At 39.5% G+C, this 20,802-nt stretch overlaps 1 protein-coding gene across 4 annotated transcripts in view; it reads right to left on the bottom strand.

Moving 5' to 3' along the window:
• LOC108430665 (ryanodine receptor 3-like) overlaps positions 1-20,802 on the bottom strand; it is a 329,117-nt gene that overhangs the window by 215,834 nt on the left and 92,481 nt on the right. For all 4 annotated transcript variants that reach the window (XM_037541686.1, XM_037541687.1, XM_037541688.1 and 1 more), the window contains exons 4-11: positions 20,551-20,565; positions 16,932-17,006; positions 16,769-16,847; positions 16,326-16,438; positions 7,631-7,730; positions 7,437-7,530; positions 3,015-3,089; positions 1,531-1,687 (exon numbers count right to left, since the gene is read on the bottom strand). In XM_037541686.1, coding sequence (XP_037397583.1) covers positions 1,531-1,687; positions 3,015-3,089; positions 7,437-7,530; positions 7,631-7,730; positions 16,326-16,438; positions 16,769-16,847; positions 16,932-17,006; positions 20,551-20,565 — 708 coding nt within the window. The remainder of the gene's footprint in view (positions 1-1,530; positions 1,688-3,014; positions 3,090-7,436; positions 7,531-7,630; positions 7,731-16,325; positions 16,439-16,768; positions 16,848-16,931; positions 17,007-20,550; positions 20,566-20,802) is intronic.

The following is a 20,802-nucleotide window of genomic DNA, read 5'->3' as shown; positions in this document are numbered from 1 at the left end:
CAGTAGATGATGTTCTGTGAATTTCCTTATTTCAATGGGCTTCCCTGCCTGGTTTACAGAAATTTGAAATTAGCACATGAAATCAACCATCTGTTCAGTTAGTAATGTAAATCAGTGTATATGCTTTGTTTTAAAACTTTGAAATTTGTTTATTATGATATAAATATTATGATGAAAATAATCATTTTTTATGAACAGTCATTCCCTGAAGAAATAAGTTTGAATAAAATTCATAAAATCAACAAAACCGCATTTTAGATATTTTAGTTTGCACTTCTGAAAGTGTCTTGCCGATGCTCCTACATTCAGTGTAGGAAACGACAGCATGGCAGCAAGTCTATTATTTGCCACTTGCCACAAGCACCATGCATCACCAAGACACTCAATTTTGCCAGCTGTGCTGTGTCTGCACAGATGTTTAGTTTGTAATGGCTTTAATGTCTACTACTTTGTTAAACTTGTTATCTGGAAAAACAGATTTAACATAACTGTGGAAGAAAAAGAGTCAGGACAAATCAGGCATTTCACACCTACCATGTATGATGTGGACCAATCAAACTTTGTCTGGCGTGACCATTCCACCTGTATATAGGTGTGCACAAAATGAACCATGGTCTGGCAAAAAGCACAGGTTTCAGTCTGCTTTCAAGTGAACCCTGTTTCATTTCAGCGTTGATAGAAAAGCATTTTTGATGCTGATGGTCTACACCAAACAAGCGAATTCAGAATCAAAGCATGGTTTTGTTAATGCACATTCACGCCATACTGTCTGCATGATCTGCCTGCTTTACTATTTGACTCCTTCCAGACACTCATATCATTTTCAAGTGTTTGATTTTGTCACATGGTCTGTGCAAAATTTTTTAATGTGACACATTATGTCCCTATTTTCATGCAATATAATATATAGGATTATACATTTCATCACGTATATATTTGAGACTAATTGTGAAAACAGCCTCCGATACAGCAAACATTATAGTGCAAAATAGAGAAAACAACAATAACTGCTATTTTATTTTTTTTATCTTATTTTGAGGAAGTTACTATTATAAATGTATTAACTTTTATGATAGTGTGATATCATACTGTCATGATGTGAGTTCATATCACTCACCCCTTACATGACCCAACATTTGTAGTGTTACACTAAAGCTTTAGAATGAAAGACCACCTTAATGTAATGCATCAGCACAGCAGAGATGAATGCATAGCTTTTGTATGGCTTCTTGTTTTTAACTATTTGTTCCAGCCTGTAGACTGAAATGAACAAGGTCTCAAGTGTATATTTTATCTGACAACAAATGCAGAAAGAGACTGATTTACTAAACAACTAATGTAGTAAACATACGCACTCAGTAGAGAAACACCTGAGACGCATAGAAACACCAGGAGTAGATGGCTATAAGTCTCGCTGTCCACTTATGATCAGATCACTTCAGACGTATGTTAACAGGGCCGTAGCAATCATATAACATAGTTATGAAGCTTACAGTGTATTTCTAGGAAAAAAAAACAGCTTCAATGAACCTTGGAGGCTCGGAAGCACAAGGCTGTGGAGGCGGTGTCCGATTTCTCCCGGTCCTGCAGCACCAGCCCTCTGTCCTCTGTCAGGGCCAGGTAATGACCAGTGGTGAGATGACGCAGGCGGAATGGCTGGCCCCAGCGGATGTGACTGCCACACCAACTGAACATACACACATGCACAAAAACATGCAGATATCAGAAGGAATAGCTTGGACGAAAATTTTAATGTATAACACTGCCTCCTTAACTTAAATATAAACAACACAGTCATACTTGGTGTCTGAAGTTTGCTTCTGAATGATGTCTGTGCTTTTGTCCATACTCATGGCATGGCATGCACTGTCAGAGACCACATAAGGGAGTCTGTTTGAGATTAATGTGGTTTGATGAAAGTGTGGCACTGTGAACTTCTACCACTATAAATTAACGGGTAGCTCTTTTAACTTTTAAATTTTTTTACTATGTAATAATTTAAGCATGTACATGGCTAATTGATGGGGTATAAGCTCAAGGGCAGAGCCAGAAACTTTTAAGCAGGTGAATGAAGCACATTTAAATGATGTGCTTTGATACACAACTCTGTACATGTTATTGTAAAACGTAAACTTAAAAGTAAAACTCTAAAGCAAAAATAAAACATTTCAACATTTACTTTAAACGTTGTAGTGTACAGGATTGTTTATTGGGGTTGTTTATGGACCAATAAGTGCTATTTCAGTGTTTATTTAGATTATGGAGTAACGTCTCCTATTATAGCATACAGAAGAGTTTATTGAGATTGTGTATGGAGTTATATCTCCTATTTCAGTGTATAGGAGTGTTTTTGGAGGCTGTTTAAGAATTAATGTCTCCTATTTCAATGTAAAGTAGTATTTATTGAGGTTATTTTACCATATGAGTTTATTGAGGTTGATTGTGGCCAACTGCACAGATCTCCTCCTTTTTATACTTATATTTTACTACTTTAAACACTACTTTATGTTAAGTACAGCTTGAATGCATGAAACCAAAAATAAATGCCAACATGCTTTTTAATTTTAGCTTTCGTCAGTGTGACTCACTGCAGTGACTGGATATATTACCCTAGAGTAGCTAGCTCTAACATTAAAAGTAAGTTCTTCTGAACCCCAACTACGACAGGGAAACAGGATGATAACAGTAATAATTAATATTAAATATAAAAAATTTATATATATATATATATATATATATATATATATATATATATATATATATACACACACACACACATATAATGTTTTGTTTGCTTTTATTATTAAAACAGTTAAAGAGTTACGAGGCCTTTAAAAGTGTGCAGTACAGTTAATTCCACTGTGTAATTTACTGAATAAAATTTGTAGAAATAATCAGTAATAATTATTTTTTTACTAGAAAACACTGTGCTAATTATTTTTAAATATCACCCAGGCCTACTGAGATATACATTTTACTTCAGGCAGCACATTAACTCAATGAGAGAAACAAACCTGATCCGTAGAGGCTCCAACCTCCATAGAGACCTGGCCTTGGCTCCTACCTTGCCCGTCTCGTAGTTCACTATTCTAAAAAAAATAGGATGAAAACACAACCATAGTAACACTTTCTTTTTGTCTTAAAGCCTGTAGCACTAATAAGGCCTCAGTAATAAATACTGCAGTAATATGCAAATGCAGCCACTTATGATCTCAGCATGAAGACCCCGAATCAGCTAATTTGAAGCTGTGAGGGGCTTGTGGTGGCTTGGGGCAAAATGCAGTAACATTGTTCTCTAAGTTTGATCAATACAGAACACATATTCTGATAGTCCAGATATTCTGTTCAAAACTGGTTCTGAAGATTAATGGCCTGGTGCAGGCCAATGACTTTATTTACCTGCCTGAAAATCGCTGGGCAGTCTGTATTACAGGTACAAACAAAGTTCAAAATCCATTTTGGACTTGTACCTGATTTGGATTTTAGACTAAAGTCCTATTGCTTTGAGTGACCCTATACCTCAAATATGTTCATTTTATTAAAATAAATTGAACATCCCAAAATTTTGGAATGGTCAAAAACCAAAACAATCATAACAGTATCAAAACCAGATGTTTCATTAGTGACTGTTTTGGTAGTGACCATTTTAGCTCACTGAGCATAACTCAAAAACACTAGCCAGTATATGACTAGCAAATACAGCTTTCAACAGATTTTCATTAAAAACAAAAACGTTTGCCTACAGACTAAAATCTTTTTCTGTGTTATGAAAATGTGTTACAGCATTTTTTTAATTTCAGAATTTAAATCGTTTAACTTCACTTTGAAACACTTTTTATTATTGTTTTACCTTGCAGTAGAAAGCATGATGATTTTGTATATATTTAGATGATACTATCTCAATTAATGTCTTGGATTTAAAAAGATCATTACATAACCCTTATAAATATTTGAACTCTAATTCTTCATTATTTTTTTAATTAAGTTTGCAGATTAATCGCAAGATTGCATTAATCTGCAGATATTTTTCCACACCTCCACAATTCAGTCTTAGTAGTTGGTTTTATTTTCTGCTTCTCACAATCCAAGTAATCCCAAACATATTCAGTGATGGTGAGGATTGGGGGATTGGGATGGTCAATCCATGGTTCTGCAAACATCAACATGTTGTTTGTTGAATATGCAGAGTGTCTCTGCTTTCATCTATTTCCTTTTTTCACAGTAAAAGCCTCTTGACAGCTTCGCATCCTTTCAGACTCATAGTATTCAGTTGTCTTCTCACAGTGGAAGGATGGACAGAAACACCAAGGATCTTTCCAGATCAAAAGTAAGAGCAGAGCTTGATTATCTCCCAACAATGACAGCATTAAGTAGTGTTTATCTGATGGTAACAGTTTTGGGGCTCTACCAGGTTGTGCACTGTTGTTAGGAGTCCCCTTTTGTCCATATCTTTTTAGTTTTAGTTTTTTTTAGTTTTGGAAACTCCAGTGTTGTTTACTTACTTTCCTTTGACTTTGCCCTTATTTATGCACATTATCTTACCTTATGAGCTTATATCTAATCAGAAAATCTAAAGAGCATAAAAAGTGGATAACTTGTACTTAATACCCAATTTAACCGGAAATTAAATGACTAAAAGTTGGTCTCTGACTTTTGCATAATACTGTATGCAAGTACCTAAACGTGACAAGAATTTTCTAACCTTAACCATAACCATGGTAGCCAATGGTGTTACCCTTTTGAGGCTACAAAAAGGGAAGCATATGAAGAGCTTTGTAGGCTACTCATTTTTCTTCCTACATAGTCAGGACATCTTGCCCTAAAATCATATTAACACACACACACACATATGAGTTAGCATGCAACAGGCATGCTCCATCACTGATATGGGTGGATGGGTTGCCAAATAAACTGAAATCCCCTTGGCATGCCTCTCTTGATGACACATATGGAGACCTTGCAAAAAATGTGGAAGGCGCTTACCCAAACAAACCCTCGATTGAATTTCAAAGGGCCAACAAAAGCGGCTCAAGCCAAAGCTGGCAACCAGCGTCTAATCTCGCAGACTGTGCGTCACACGCCTCTGCTAAAAATAGGCCCCGGCGACTAGGAGGAAGATGGCGAGTCCTATCAGATCTTCAGTGGCTCGAGGGAGGTTCTGCATCTGCTGTGGCCTCGACCCAGTTCAGCCAGGCTGGGCCACACACACATACACAGTAGCATGTCTACAGATCTCCTAACAGCCACTGCTCTCCTCCTGTCCTCGCTGATGGCTCATCACTGGGGGCATGCACTTAAAAAATACACTGGAAACCAATGAGTACTGTAATGTGGAATGAAGCTTTTGACTAAGTTACAGTTATAGAAAGGAAAAAGAAATTGCCAGAGGATGTATTACTTCCCTATTCATTCATTCTTTAACATATCCTTCATTTAGAGTAGGACACTTTTACACAATGCAGGATGTCTGAACATGATGTACATCATTAGTTGACCTGTTACAAAAAATGGTAAATGGAATGGTATGGAAAATTTCCTGTCAAAAAGGTTATTAATTGCAGGTTATTCATTTTCCTGAACAGAATTAGATATAAGCTAAGATAGTCAAAGGAAAATAAGTGAACAAACAGGAATTTCTAAAAGGAGTTTACAGAATTAATACAGATATAGAGAAAACCACACTTCTAACGATAATGCAAAACCTTGCAGATCATCAAAACTGTAATAATTACATAAACAGTACTTCAAAGATTTGAGAGGAGAATAAATTCAAGCTCCACTCTTGCTTCAAATCTGAAAAAATCCACAGGTGTTTCTGTCCAAACTTCTATTGTGAAAAGACAGCTCAACAGCATGGGTCTGAAAGGATGTGTATCTGTCAAAAAACTGTTACAGAAATTTCCTAATCCAGCAAAGAGCTGCTGGGGGATGGCAAAAAGTGGGCACACTAAATACTGATAAATCTGATATACTATGTAGTAATTTAGCTATTACACTTCTTTGTATTATTGTGCTAAAAATGAATAACTGTACCACTTTAACTGGGAATTAAATAAATGCTGTATGGACATTTAGTCTTCAGTTCAGATTTTGTACTGTTGAGGTTAGATTAGTGTGGTTAGAGAGTTAAAGTGGGTATTTAGGGTTAAGGAACCCAAAAGATAATCTATTTATCATCCACACCATCAAAATGAAATATTACCAGTTCTTTAGAATTATGATTTCAAAAACACTTGGACACCCCTCTAGTTAGAAAATCTCAGAATTAACACGCCAGGACAAGAGCTGTCAGCTGAAAATTCCAGAGCTTAATAAATTCTCTGACGCTTCCAAACTTACACTCCTCTGTAGGCAGCCGACTAGAGGATCTAAAATTGTTAGTGGTTAATTGTTAATGGTTAATTGATGCCTACAAAGCAGAGGAAGGCTCTAAAAAATTCTAGCTCATAATTTCCACTGTACTTAAATTAAAAATGACAGATAAGAGAACTGTGGAAGTCATGGGAAGATATAGAAAGACTGAGAAAGCTCTGAGATAGAACTGCTCGCATGCTGGCCACAAAAGGCAAAACAAAACCCCATATAACAGCAAAGTACCAGCAGAAAGGAAGTAAAAATTAAGTAAAACTAGATGAAAAATGCCCACGACCATCACAGGTATGTTTAGAGAAAAAAAAATCTATTTGATATATCTCAAAATTCACCATGAACTACTCCAACAAACATGGACTGAAGTTTCTAGAATGGCCCTCACAATCACCTGACCTAAACTTTATTGAAAATCAACATTGTTGGTACGTCTTAAACAAGCTGTGCATGCAAAATGGCCCAAGTAAGTCACAAAGCTAAGCATTCTGAAAAGGAAGAGAAGGTGAAACCTGATTACAAAAGAAGAGAAAGACACCTAACTGGCTACAAGAAGTGTTTGCAAGCTGTGAAACTAACAAACTAACTTAGCATCCAAACTTTTGCACTACTCTATTATAAGTTGATGAAATATAAATTAATAATGCAGTACAATTTCCTGCAGGGTCGAGCTCATTTCTTTTTATTTCAAAAATTAACAAACTAGATAATTTGGCCTACAACCCCATAACTGATACTGTCATTGTGATTAAGAGAGTATGTTCATTGCCTGCACACTTGTGAGGAAGCCTTTGAATTAGCAGATCACTTACAGGACCCTGGAGGAGACGGCACATTATATCTGTTTGATCACTATGATCATTATGAATGATAATTATGATTACAATACTCATCTTCTGACACGCGCTTTAATATATCTTGGAATATCGTATTCCAGTGGAGCAGACAAACTGCAAAATGAACTAGTAACAATAGGATGAAAAAAATGGCAACACCATTTCTTATTTTGTTCCACAGAAAATGATGCAAGCTTTTTTCGACACTACAAGCAGTCCTGTGTAAAATCTCACCTCTGCTGCTCCTCACTCTGATCTGAGCCTGGTATGGTCAAAACCTCATCATGGCCATGGAACAAGCGCATCACATGACCGCCAAGGAGATATCCTACAGGACAAGTGAGGAGACTTTTAAGTGGGTGATTTCAGCTGGAGTTTGTCCAACATATTCAGGCTTCTAAAAGAAAAAAAATATGAATATACTGTACCTTCCTCCACATTACTGCCTGAACAGGTAGGGTGGACGTTCCACAGGGTTTGCATGAAGGAAGCATCCACCTGGATGTTGCCATTGGAAATGGACAGGTGCTGTAAGAGAACAGATGTGGAATGTCAGTCACCATGGCAACACATCCTTACTAAGTCAAAGATATTAAACATGATATTGCAATGAAAATTGTGTGTACATTTCTACTTACTACCTTGTTCCTCTATAGCGTTATGTCATACTGTCCTTTGTTGCATAAACTTGAGTTATTTAGTAAGACTGTCTTGGTAATTACCATCATTTTATCTTACACAGCACTTTGCAGCTTGTACCACACATTTATCCAGTAAACACCAAGAACCTGTATGGTATTTCATTTCAATTGCCTTTGAAATTACCACCATGCCAGGAATTATTTAGTATTTTGGAATTTTGGAAGTAATTACCTAGTACTTTGGAAGTACCTCATAGTTACCTGGTTAATATCAAGAACTTAAGGGACTATGAAAGAAAGTGTTACCTTCCTGGTGTAGTATTTATGTTGGGATGAAGCAGCCAACTCAGTTAATCATGTGCATTAATAGTCTAATACAAAGATTTCCTAAATTAGTTATGGCTACTCTTGATGACAGACATAAGCTATGTTTGTTATGATGATTTGATGATGATCTCTTTATTGTTGCTGGTGATTTCAACCATGCCAATCTGAAGTCAGAAGTTTATACAAACATCTCCGGCGCGTCCAGGGCTGAGCCCTGGCCCCACTACGGCTACTCCGACCACATGTCTGTGATGCTCATCCCAGCGTACAGACCGCTCATCAGACGTGCCAAACCAGACCAGAAGTAAGTGAGAACCTGGCCACAAGGAGCGATCTCTGCTCTTCAGGACTGTTTTGAGCACACTGACTGGGAGATGTTCAGAGTAGCAGCAACTATCGGTGACTCCATCAACCTGGAGGAGTACACATAATCAGTGACTGGCTACATCAGTAAGTGCATTGATGATGTTACTGTCTCCAAACCCGTCACAAATCACCCCAACCAGAAACCATGGATGACTGCAGAGGTGCGAATGCTGCTAAGAACCCGCAACAAGGCTTTCAAGTCAAGGGACAAGGCAAGCCTCAGGGTGGCAGGAGCCAAGCTCTCCCGGGCCATCAAAGAGGCTAAGCATGCCTACTCAAAGAAAATCCATGACCATTTTCAAAACACTGCTGACACACGGCGCATGTGGCAGGGCATCCAGGCCATCACCAACTATAAGTCACCTCCACCTGCTTGTGACAGTGATGCCTCCGTTCCAGACATGCTTAACATGTCAGCTTCCTCCTTCACTGGACCCACTGCAATTTGCATATCGCCCCAATCGCTCAACAGAGGATGCCATCTCCACCACACTCCACGTGGCTCTCACCCACCTGGACAATAAAGACACCTATGTCAGAATGCTGTTCATAGACTTCAGTTCAACATTCAACACCATCATTCCTCAGCAGCTGATTGGAAAACTGAGCCTGCTGGGCCTGAATGCCTCCCTCTGTAACTGGATCCTGGATTTAACTGAGAGACCTCAGTTAGTAAGGATAGGAAATAACATCTCCAGCGCCACCAAACTGAGCACCAGTGCCCCTCAGGGCTGTGTAGTCAGTCCACTGCTGTTCACTCTACTGACTCATGACTGTACTGCAAAGCACAGCTCAAACCACATCATCAAGTTCGCTGATGACACGACTGGTGGGTCTGATCAGCAAGAACGACAAGTCAGCATACAGAGAGGAGGTGCAGCGGCTAATTGACTGGTGCGGAGCCAACGACCTGTCTCTGAATGTAGACAAAACTAAGGAGATGGTTGTTGACTTCCGAAGAGTGCGGGGTGACCACCCCCCACTGAATATCACTGGCTCTGCTGTGGAAATCTTCAGGAGCACGAAGTTCCTTGGTGTCCACATCACAGAGAACCTAGATTAATTTTTTGTTTCTAGATTAATTTTTTGTTTGCACACTATGACTGCACGTTTGCACTTTGTACTTTTTGTTCCTTGTTGCACCGTGTTGTTCCTGGAGGAACGTAATTTCACTCCACTGTGTAATTGTACATAGATGGAATGACAATAAAAGCCTCTTGACTTGACTTGACTCTTGGTGATGCACCCACCCTTTGACTCAAATGAGTTTCTGTCATTCACAAAAAAGTATATTTATTAGATAAATATACAGTGCATCCGGAAAGTATTCACAGCGCTTCACTTTTTCCACATTTTGTTTTGTTACAGCCTTATTCCAAATTTAATTATATTAATCTTTTTCCTCAAAATTCTACACAAAATACCCCATTGTGACCATGTGAAAAAAGTTTTCTCGAGAGTTTTGAAAATGTATTAAAATTAAAAAACAAAGAAATCATATTTACATAAGTATTCACAGCCTTTGCCATGAAGCTCAAAATTGAGCTCAGGTGCATCCTGTTTCCACTGATCATCCTTGAGATGTTTCTACAGCTTAAATGGAGTCCACCTGTGGTTGATTGGACATGATTTGGAAAGGCACACACCTGTCTATATAAGGTCCCACAGTTGACTGCATGTCAGAGCGCAAACACCAAGCATGAAGTCAAAGGAATTGTCTGTAGACCTCCGAGACAAAATTGTCTCGAGGCACAAATCTGGGGAAGGATACAGAAAAATTACTGCTGCGTTGAAGGTCCCAATGAGCACAGTGGCCTCCATCATTCGTAAATGGAAGAAGTTCGGAACCACCAGGACTCTTCCTAGAGCTGGCCGGCCGTCTAAATTGAGCGATCGGGGGAGAAGGGCCTTGGTCAGGGAGGTGACCAAGAACCCAATGATCACTCTGTCAGAGCTCCAGCGTTCCTCCGTGGAGAGAGGAGAACCTTGCAGAAGGACAACCATCTCTGCAGCAATCCACCAATCAGGCCTGTATGGCAGAGTGGCCAGGCGAAAGCCACTCCTTAGTAAAAGGCACAAGGCAGCCCGTCTGGAATTTGCAAAAAGGCACCTGAAGGACTCTCAGACCATGAGAAACAAAATTCTCTGGTCTGATGAGACAAAGATTGAACTCTTTGGTGTGAATGCCAGGCGTCATGTTTGGAGGAAACCAGGCACTGCTCATCACGAGGCCAATACCATCCCTACAGTCAAGCATGGTGGTGGCAGCATCATGCTATGGGGATGTTTCTCAGCAGCAGGAACTGGCAGACTAGTCAGGATAGAGGGAAAGATGAATGCCGCAATGTACAGAGACATCCTGGATAAAAACCTGCTCCAGAGCGCTCTTGACCTCAGACTGGGGCGACGGTTCATTTTTCAGCAGGACAACGATCCGAAGCACACAGCCAAGATCTCAAAGCAGTGGCTTCAGGACCACTCTGTGAATGTCCTGGAGTGGCCCAGCCAGAGCCCAGACTTGAATCCGATTGAACATCTCTGGAGAGATCTGAAAATGGCTGTGCACAGACGTCTCCCATCCAACCTGATGGAGCTTCAGAGGTACTGCAAAGAAGAATGGGCAAAACTGCCTAAAGATAGGTGTGCCAAGCTTGTGGCATCATATTCAAAAAGACTTGAGGCTGTAGTTGCTGCCAAAGGTGGTTCTACAAAGTATTAAGCAAAGGCTGTGAATACTTATGTAAATATGATTTCTTTGTTTTTTAATTTTAATAAATTTTCAAAACTCTCGAGAAAACGTTTTTCACATGGTCACAATGGGGTATTTTGTGTAGAATTTAGAGGAAAAAGATTAATATAATTCAATTTGGAATAAGGCTGTAACAAAACAAAATGTGGAAAAAGTGAAGCGCTGTGAATACTTTCCGGATGCACTGTATATGACATTATATTATATTATATTATATTATATTATATTCAAACTTACATCATACATGTCTTATTATCTCTAAATGTCATTGATGTCATCAAATCCAGCCCAAATGTATTGCTATTTCCTAAATGACACTGGCCATTCTAGGAGACCTAGTCCTAAAAGTCCAGTTTTCTATAGTGGGGCTGGATAAGCACATAAAAAAGGCACTGATGTTAGACACTTATTTTGCAGCAGGCCCCCTGCCTGAGCTGAACCCCAGCCTGAGCATGAGCATATGGTGGAAGCTTCTGGAAGCCAGAGAGTGCTAAAGCTGCCAAGGTCTGAATAGAGCACATTACAGCAGCAGTAGGGCAGTGAGGGAATGCGTGTGTGCACCTGGGGTGGGTTAAACTGAGCACTTCACACAAGACGCCATGAATGGAGGAAAGACACAGCAACGTGTGGTACGACCTTTGCATCAGTGGTGGATAATATGACCACGTTAATGATATCAGGACAAATGACACATTATACTGCGTGTATGTTCAGTACTGACAGGACACTGAACAACTACAAAGATCATAAAAAGATGGGTTTAGACCTATTATAGAGAGACTGTGTGTAATAATAATCAGTGTGTAATAACTGCATAACCTGCAAAAATACTGTGATACAGGATGTACCCAGAAAAGTTTGTGGAATGTTTGTTAAGAAAATATAGGCGAAATATGTAAGGCGCCTACAGCAGACCATCATAAGAAGAATTATGAATATTTATAACTAATACTGTTATTGTGATTATTAATTTATAGTGACATTCCAGCCACTGCATATTTATGAGAAGGCCACTGATTTGGCAGATCACTTAGAGGACACTGGAGGCAAACACACATCTCTTTCAGCACAATACTCATCTGCTGACTAATCCTGCTTAGGCAGCAGAGAGACGACTAAAATTAAACGCTCTAATTGTGGACTTTCATGATTAAGACATTAATGGAAGAACCAGAAGAATGGCAAGATATTTTAGGATTATCAAATATACTGCCTCCCCTTCCCTAAATAAAAAAGAAAAAGAAGAAAAAAAAAATACAGTCAGATGCCACACATCTATGTTTTATGCTAATCTTAGCATTAATGTAAGACTTGGAAATTTGTAAAATGAACCAAAACAACTGTTTTGGAAATTTCCACAGGTAAACAGGTGAATAAGTAACAGGTGATGCTATCAAGATTTGATATGAAAGGAGCATGTTTCTCAGTGCACAACTGCAAATAGTTTACAGCCGTAACATTCTTAATTGATTCTGAGAATCCAGATCTCTGTGCGTAGATTCTTTTTACAGTGCTGCATTAAAATCTAACATGCTTCTGTAATAGCCACAAGGCCTTAGGACAACTTTTCAAAACGCTTGTCAGTAAACACGATTCATCATTGTATCTACATATGCAAAGTAGAGTTAAGATCTTACTATGCAAAGCAGAAGCCATCAACATCAGAAATGCCATTAAATAGTTGTGAAGTTGTGTTCCACACAAGGCCATAAAGGACAAGTACCATCCAGATTGTTACGCAAAGTTCTAAAACCAGCGTCTGTCATGGTATGGGGGTGTGTTAATGCCAATGGAATGGGTAACTTGCAAATGTGTAAAAGCACCATAAACGCTGAGGAGTACACACACATTTTGCAATATAAGCTGCCATCCAGACAATGTTTTTCTCAGGGCACCCCTGCTTTTTTCAGCAAGATAATGCCAAGCCACAGTCTGCATGTGCTACAACAGCATGGCTTTGTAGTAAGAGAATGCAGGTGCTAGACTGGCCTGCCTGCAGTCCAGAACTGTCGCACTTTGAAAACATGTGGTATCCTCAGCAACACAATACATAACAACAGAGACCCCGAGCTGTTGAACAGCTGAAGTGTTATATCAAGCAAGAAAAACTACATCAACTGGTGTCCTGAGTTCCCAAATGGTTACTGAGCATCATTAAAAGGAAAGGTGATAACAGTGGAAACACCGAGGTCAGAAAGTCATAAAACCCCAATTCCAATGAAGTTGGGACATTGTGTAAAACATAAATAAAAACAGAATACGATGATTTGCAAATCCTTCTCAACCAATATTCAATTGAATACACTACAAACACAAGATATTTAATGTTCAAATGGATAAACTTTATTGTTTTTTGCAAATATTCACTCATTTTGAATTTGATGTCTGCAACACGTTCCAAAGAAGTTTCCTTTTAACAACACTCAATAAGTGTTTGGGAACTGAAGACACTAATTGTTCAAGCTTTGTAGGTGGAATTCTTTCCCATTCTTGCTTGATGTACAGCTTCAGTTGCTCAACAGTCCGGCGTCTCCGTTGTCCGGACATCCATGATTTCCAAAAACAATCTGAAACGTGGACTCGTCAGACCACAGGACACTTTTCCACTTTGCGTCAGACTATCTCAGATGAGCTCGGGCCCAGAGAAGCCGGCGGCGTTTCTGGGTGTTGTTGATATGTGGCTTTTGCTTTGCATGGCAGAATTTTAACTTGCACTTGTAGATGGAGGGACGAACTGTGTTCACTGACAGTGGTTTTCTGAAGTGTTCCTGAGCCCATGTGGTAATATCCGTTACAGAATGATGTCGGTTTTTAATGCAGTGCCGACTGAGGGATCGAAGGTCACGGGCATTCAGTGTTGGTTTTCTGCTTTGCCGCTTACTTGCAGAGATTTCTCCAGATTCTCTGGATCTTTTGATGATATTATGGACTGTAGATGATGAAATCCCTAAATTCCTTGCAATTGCACGTTGAGAAACGTTCTTAAACTTCCTCAACTTTTCCAGTCTTTTGTTGCCCCTGTCCCAACTTCTTTGAAACATGTTGCAGGCATCAAATTCAAAATGAGTGAATATTTGCAAAAAACAAGAAAGTTTATCTGTTTGAACATTAAATATCTTGTCTTTGTAGTGTATTGAATTGAATATAAGTTGAAAAGGATTTGCAAATCATCGTATTCTGTTTTTATTTATGTTTTACACAACATCCCAACTTCATTGGAATTGGGGTTGTACATTTAATTAGATGAAACAAATATATCATCTTTGTAGTTGAAAACAGATAAAGAAGCATTTGCAAATCGGTGATGTCTGTTTTTCTATACATTTCTCCAACTGGAATTAGGGCTGTAAACTCTATTTAAAGACAAACACAGCACAGTTTACCAATGCAAAATGTGACTTTGAGAAAATACAGAGTCTACAACATCATATTTGACAAATGCAAAATTGTAAGCGGAATGAAGCAAAGTAAAACAGACCTGTATGACATGTTTCAAACAAATACAACCAGGCCTACAAACGCTACACACATTTAAACAAACATTCTATTTGTCAATCACAGGACGTCTGGCTCTCCTAAACATTTTCTCACAAATAGATTAACCCAGTTCTGTGCCTGAGTGACTAAATCAGTCCATTAGCTCTTATTTAAAAAGTTGTAACTGTCAACACAATTACTTGTGAGCTCCTTCAGAGTTTTATATCTTTATATTCTGAATCCAAAGGCATCTCGCATGCCAACAGCACCCCCTGCTCAAGTAGCACCAGACCACCACTAGTGCCCTCAATAAATTACTTCCAAAACCATGTGAAAGTATACAGATGCTAAAAAAACAGATGTTTTCTGTTGTTATAGTGGCATTGCTCTGGAATTAAGCTATAGGTACCTGTGAGAAACCATGACGTATATACCTGTCTAATATGCTGTTAGTCCTCAGTGTTCTGCCAAAACAGAAGTGCCTAGTGGTGTCTGTCACCAGATCGTTAGCAGCAGATCCTTTAAGCCCTGTAAATCATAAGATCGACCTGCTGCGGACTGGATGAGTTGTTCCAGCATATCCCACAGATGCTCGACTGGACTGAGATCTGGGGAATTAGGAGGCGAGGTCAACACCTCTTTCCTCAAAATATTCCTGAGCAATGTGTGCAATGTAACAGACCAGACAGTATTGCGTTCATTGCCCTTGCGTATCAATGAGACTTGGTCGCCCAACACCAGCACCATTGTCCCTCCTTGGACCACCTTAGTACTCACCACTGTGGGAGAATCTAACAAAACCTGCCATATCGGAGATGCTCTGACTCAGCTGTCTGGCCATAACAGTTCGGCCCTTGTCAAAGTCATTCAGGTCTTCATGCCTCCCATTTCTCCCACATTCAAATGTCACCATTGAGACTCAACTGTTCACTTACCATCTAACATATCCTAGACCCTGACATGCACCACTGTTGGGATACAATCAAGTTATTCACTTAATACGTGAATCATAATGTTTTGGATCATTGTTGTATGTCATTATTTCATTTCTTTTTTTTATATTTTTGGCATTTTCTCTAAAATGATACTACCAGCAATAGAAGGGTAAAGGTCAGCACAAGCTTCCTCCGACACATGTAAAGCCAGTCACTGCATTTTTTCAAATTGCCACTAACGTAATGTCATCTGACAGATTAAGGCACTGGGAGAACAGTGCTAACTGCCAGTTCTGTTACATCAGAGTGACAGGAGGAGAGGGAGGGCAATCTTACCGACCCAGAGAAAGCAAGGCCAACTCCTGGACTCCTAAGCATAGATGACTGTACTGTATATATCATTAAACACTTCTAGCATTTCTTTTTTTATTTTTGGGAGTCCTCTCTAGGTCTCTGTTAGTTCTCTTTCCCAGCACTATGATTATCACCTTTAAAGCATCATTATTGGCTTAGTCGTCAGTCATAGTAGATATCTGATTACAACGCCCTACTACACAGGCCTTCAGCTTGCTGCACAAGAACACTCCTGTCAAATACACATTTGCCGCATTTTGTCATGTGTACTCACAAGATAGCGCTCAGATGATACACTGACGAGTATGAGGTCGTCACCAATCCGAACTTTCTCCCCCTCGGATCTTTGCTTAGAGGCGGGGTGGATAGTCCACCAACAAGCCTCACCTGTAGGAGGTCATAAAGAAACACACACACAGCTCAATATGTAGAGGAAAATACATTACAACAACACATTTGCTTCAATCACCTTTCATTGTTACTCTGACTAAATAAATCAATAACAAGCCTTGAGTGATGTGAACGGTGTTCTGAACATCACATGCTGCTTTGAAAACTATAACACTGCATCTTGCATCATGCTTCTTTCATATATTACATTTTACTATGCCCAACACAGACATGTACCTGAAAGAACTACTCTAGGGACAAAGTGAGTTAAAGGGGAAAAAAATGAATTTGAAGTTCCCTGAAGTGATAGCCGTAAATTCAGCATACCTGTCGAGTCCTCCTGAAGTCCCACATCGAAAGACAACTTATCTGTCAGCGATCTGGATGTCTTCAAGCAGGTCAGGTACTGCAACGACAAGGAGAAAGCCCACCCTGAAACAGTGAGGAGTCAACAGAATGAAAAGATAGTGAAAGGGTGTACTTTCCTCACCATTCCACTGAAGGAGTGTCGGAGGAGTATGGCGTGTCCATATAACAGTGTTCTGTGGCCGCCTCCATGAGCTGCCTGCATGGACAACAGAAAGCAGCCTGTTAGACATTAATTACGCTGATGAAACACTTTAGAGTCGTGGTTATCAATATAAGTCACAGGGAATCTGATGTAATGCACGTTTTTGCATTTTACCTGCTAATAATACAGGGGAATCTCTCTGAGTTTACAAAAATTCTGCAGTCATTTACATTGTACACACTGTACACTGTACATTGTACAATGTAACCAAAGTCATTCAGTGTGTTGTGATGTGAAATGGTTAATTGTAGAGAAACTTTAAGAACAACTCAGATTTCTTTGCACCTGTGTTGAGAGGAACCAGGTGTCACAATGTCTACACACAAATTATTTATGATCCAAAATAAAGCAAAACTACATGTATCTTCTGAGTTTTGCTATGTTGATGTTTATAAGGGGAGGTGCAGGGTGGTGTGAAGCAAAATAGAACTGAAAGAACTTTTTTTATTTACCACTAGTGGAAAATAAAAAAGTTCTTTCAGTTCTATTTTGCCTCACACCACCCTGCATATTTAAAAAATGTGTCTTAAGCCAAAAACTAATCTTCAAACCATTTTAGGCCTCCAGCAGTGAATCCATAACGATTTCATGCAATAACTTTCAAGTGTGGTAGTTTTAAGAGGCATTATACACTTCAGACATCTGGTTCCTCTTGAGCAGTGGTTCTCAAACGTTCTCAGGGACCTCTAGGGTCCACACTTTTGCTCTCTCCCTAAGCATTCTGAATTAGGCTGGAGCAAAAATGTGGATCCTCTGGGGGTCCATGAGGACTGGTTTGAGAAACACTGCTCTAGAGCAGTATTTCTAGAACAAGAGTGGACAAGTGAGGGCTGAAGTCTAGGGCTGAACACAATTTGGTGAGTGCCCTGCTCTAGCACACCAACTAAACCTGGTAACTGGCTGAGGAACTGATTCAGGTGTGCTTAAGCAGGAAACTCAACAAACTGTGGTGTGGCCCTCCAAGACCTTGAGTTGCCCACCCCTGTCCTACAACCCCAATTCCAATGAAGTTGGGACATTGTGTAAACATAAATAAAAACAGAATACGATGATCTGCAAATCCTTTTCAACCTATATTCAATTGAATACACTACAAAGACAAGATATTTAAAGTTCAAACGGATAAACTTTGTTTTTTGCAAATATTCACTCATTTTGAAGTTGATGTCTGCAACACGTTCCAAAGAAGTTGGGACAGGGGCATGTTTACCACTGTGTTACATCACCTCTCCTTTTAACAACACTCAATAAGCATTTGGGAACTGAGGACACTAATTGTTGAAGCTTTGTAGGTGGAATTCTTTCCCATTCTTGCTTGATGTACAACTTCAGTTGCTCAACAGTCCGGGGTCTCCGTTGTCGTATTTTGCACTTCATAACGTGCCGCACATTTTCAATGGAGACAGGTATGGACTTCAGGCAGGCCAGTCTAGTACCCGCACTCTTTTACTACGAAGCCATGCTGTTATAACACGTGCAGAATGTGGCTTGGCATTGTCTTGCTGAAATAAGCAGGGATGTCCCTGAAAAAGACGCTTGGATGGCAGCATATGTTGCTCCAAAACCTGTATGTACCTTTCAGCATTGATGGTGCCTTCACAGATGTGTAAGTTACCCTTGCCATAGGCACTAGCACACCCCTATACCATCAGAGATGCTGGCTTTTGAACTTTGCGCTGATAACAATCCAGACAGTCCTATTCCTCTTTGGCCCGGAGGACACGACGTCCATGATTTCCAAAAACAATTTGAAATGTGGACTCGTCAGAGCGCAGGACACTTTTCCACTTTGCGTCAGTCCATCTCAGATGAGCTCAGGCCCAGAGAAGCCGGCAGTGTTTCTGGGTGTTGTTGATATATGGCTTTCGCTTTGCATGGCAGAGTTTTAACTTGCACTTGTAGATGGAGCGACGAACTGTGTTCACTGACAGTGGTTTTCTGAAGTGTTCCTGAGCTCATGTGGTAATATCCGTTACAGAATGATGTCGGTTTTTAATGCAGTGCCGCCTGAGGGATCGAAGGTCACAGGCATTCAGTGTTGGTTTTCTGCCTTGCCGCTTACTTGAAGAGATTTCTCTAGATTCTGTGAATCTTTTGATGATATTATGGACTGTAGATGATGAAATCCCTAAATTCCTTGCAATTGCACATTGAGAAACGTTCTTAAACTGTTGGACTATTTGTTCACGCAGTTGTCCACATCCTTGCTTGTGAATGACTGAGCCTTTCAGTGATGCTACCTTTATACCCAATCATGACACTCACCTGTTAATTTCCAATTAACCTGTTCACCTGTGGAATGTTCCAAACAGGTGTTTTTTGAGCATTCCTCAACTTTCCCAGTCTTTTGTTGCCCCTGTCCCAACTTCTTTGGAACATGTTGCAGGCATCAAATTCAAAATGAGTGAATATTTGCAAAAAACAATAAAAATGTATCTGTGTGAACATGAAATATCTTGTCTTTGTAGTGTATTCAATTGAATATAGGTTGAAAAGGATTTGCAAATCATCGTATTCTGTTTTTATTTATGTTTTACACAATGTCCCAACTTCATTGGAATTTGGGTTGTAGAATCACTCTGAATGACTTCCTTAATTACATCTTTAAGCCATTTAATTATACAGAAAAAATGCAGAAATAGCTGAATTGCACTTTAAGGATTAAACAAAGGGTTGATGATGGAGTGAATCAGTTGACTCACAGCATGTTTCAAAAGTACATGTGCTGCCATATTTTGGTGTTTTGGCTATTATAATAATAGTAATAATAAGTTACATTTATACAACGCCTTTCACAAACCCAAGGTCGCTTCACAGGGCATGATACACCTGATCCAGACAATTATCTAATTCACTGTTTCCCATTTTGGGGGTACTTACACCCCAGGGGTAAATGGGCATTTACCATAGGTTAAGGAACAAATCTAATTTACAAAATAACAATTGCCTGATAATTAAATAAAAAATCGTCAATTCCCATTGTCCGAGTCTAAATATCAACAAAAAAGTAACATAATAAAACTGATGTGATACTGATTTCTAATTGTGATTCACTCCAGGACCAACAGCATTGGGAACCACTGTGTTAGAACAAAAAATGTGCCCTGCATGGGGTCAGCAGGCCTGGGACTGACAACCAGCTCAAAGAGTGAAGAAGCAAGCAGACATAGCAGGTACCATTTCACCTCTTATGCACAGTGAGCAAGCAATGCATTCCTACGGAGGCTCTTAAATGAAGAATGGGAGAAGACCTGTATGGATGACCAGAGCAGAAATTGGTTACAAACAAAAACTGTCTTTGTTTGAACACCTTATTTCTGATTCTTAACCTAAGACATTACATTTGTGCATAAGAGTAAGCACATTTGACAGTTCTCATTTGAGTGCATTTGCAAAAGCATGCAAACCTCTGTAATTTCAGATAGTTGCTGTTGAACTGAGGCCAGTTCTGTCACAGTGCGATGGTTGATGTTAAGGGTTCGGAAAGGGGGAATTTTGGTACGAGACCAGTTGAGCCTTTACAGCAAGACTTACTCACCTTTCTAACGAGTCTCTAAGGCAGGCATTGAAATAAGAGAGGAACATGTTATATTGAGCTCCTTTGGCAAAAATGTTGCAGCGGAAGAACAATGCAATTCTACCGACACTGGAACCCACTGCACACACACAACATATCTGTAGTCATTTTTATTAAAATATATCTGTTTGTGAGTATGAACTGATTACAAGACACCCTGGGCTACAGATGCACCAATGGCAATTTTCTACCTAGTTTTCTAGCTTCTGCCTT

Source organism: Pygocentrus nattereri, chromosome 10, assembly GCF_015220715.1.
Source record: "Pygocentrus nattereri isolate fPygNat1 chromosome 10, fPygNat1.pri, whole genome shotgun sequence".
Taxonomy (NCBI): Eukaryota; Metazoa; Chordata; class Actinopteri; order Characiformes; family Serrasalmidae; genus Pygocentrus; species Pygocentrus nattereri.
Note: the sequence above shows the minus strand (reverse complement) of the source record. Positions and strands in the feature narration are given on the sequence as shown.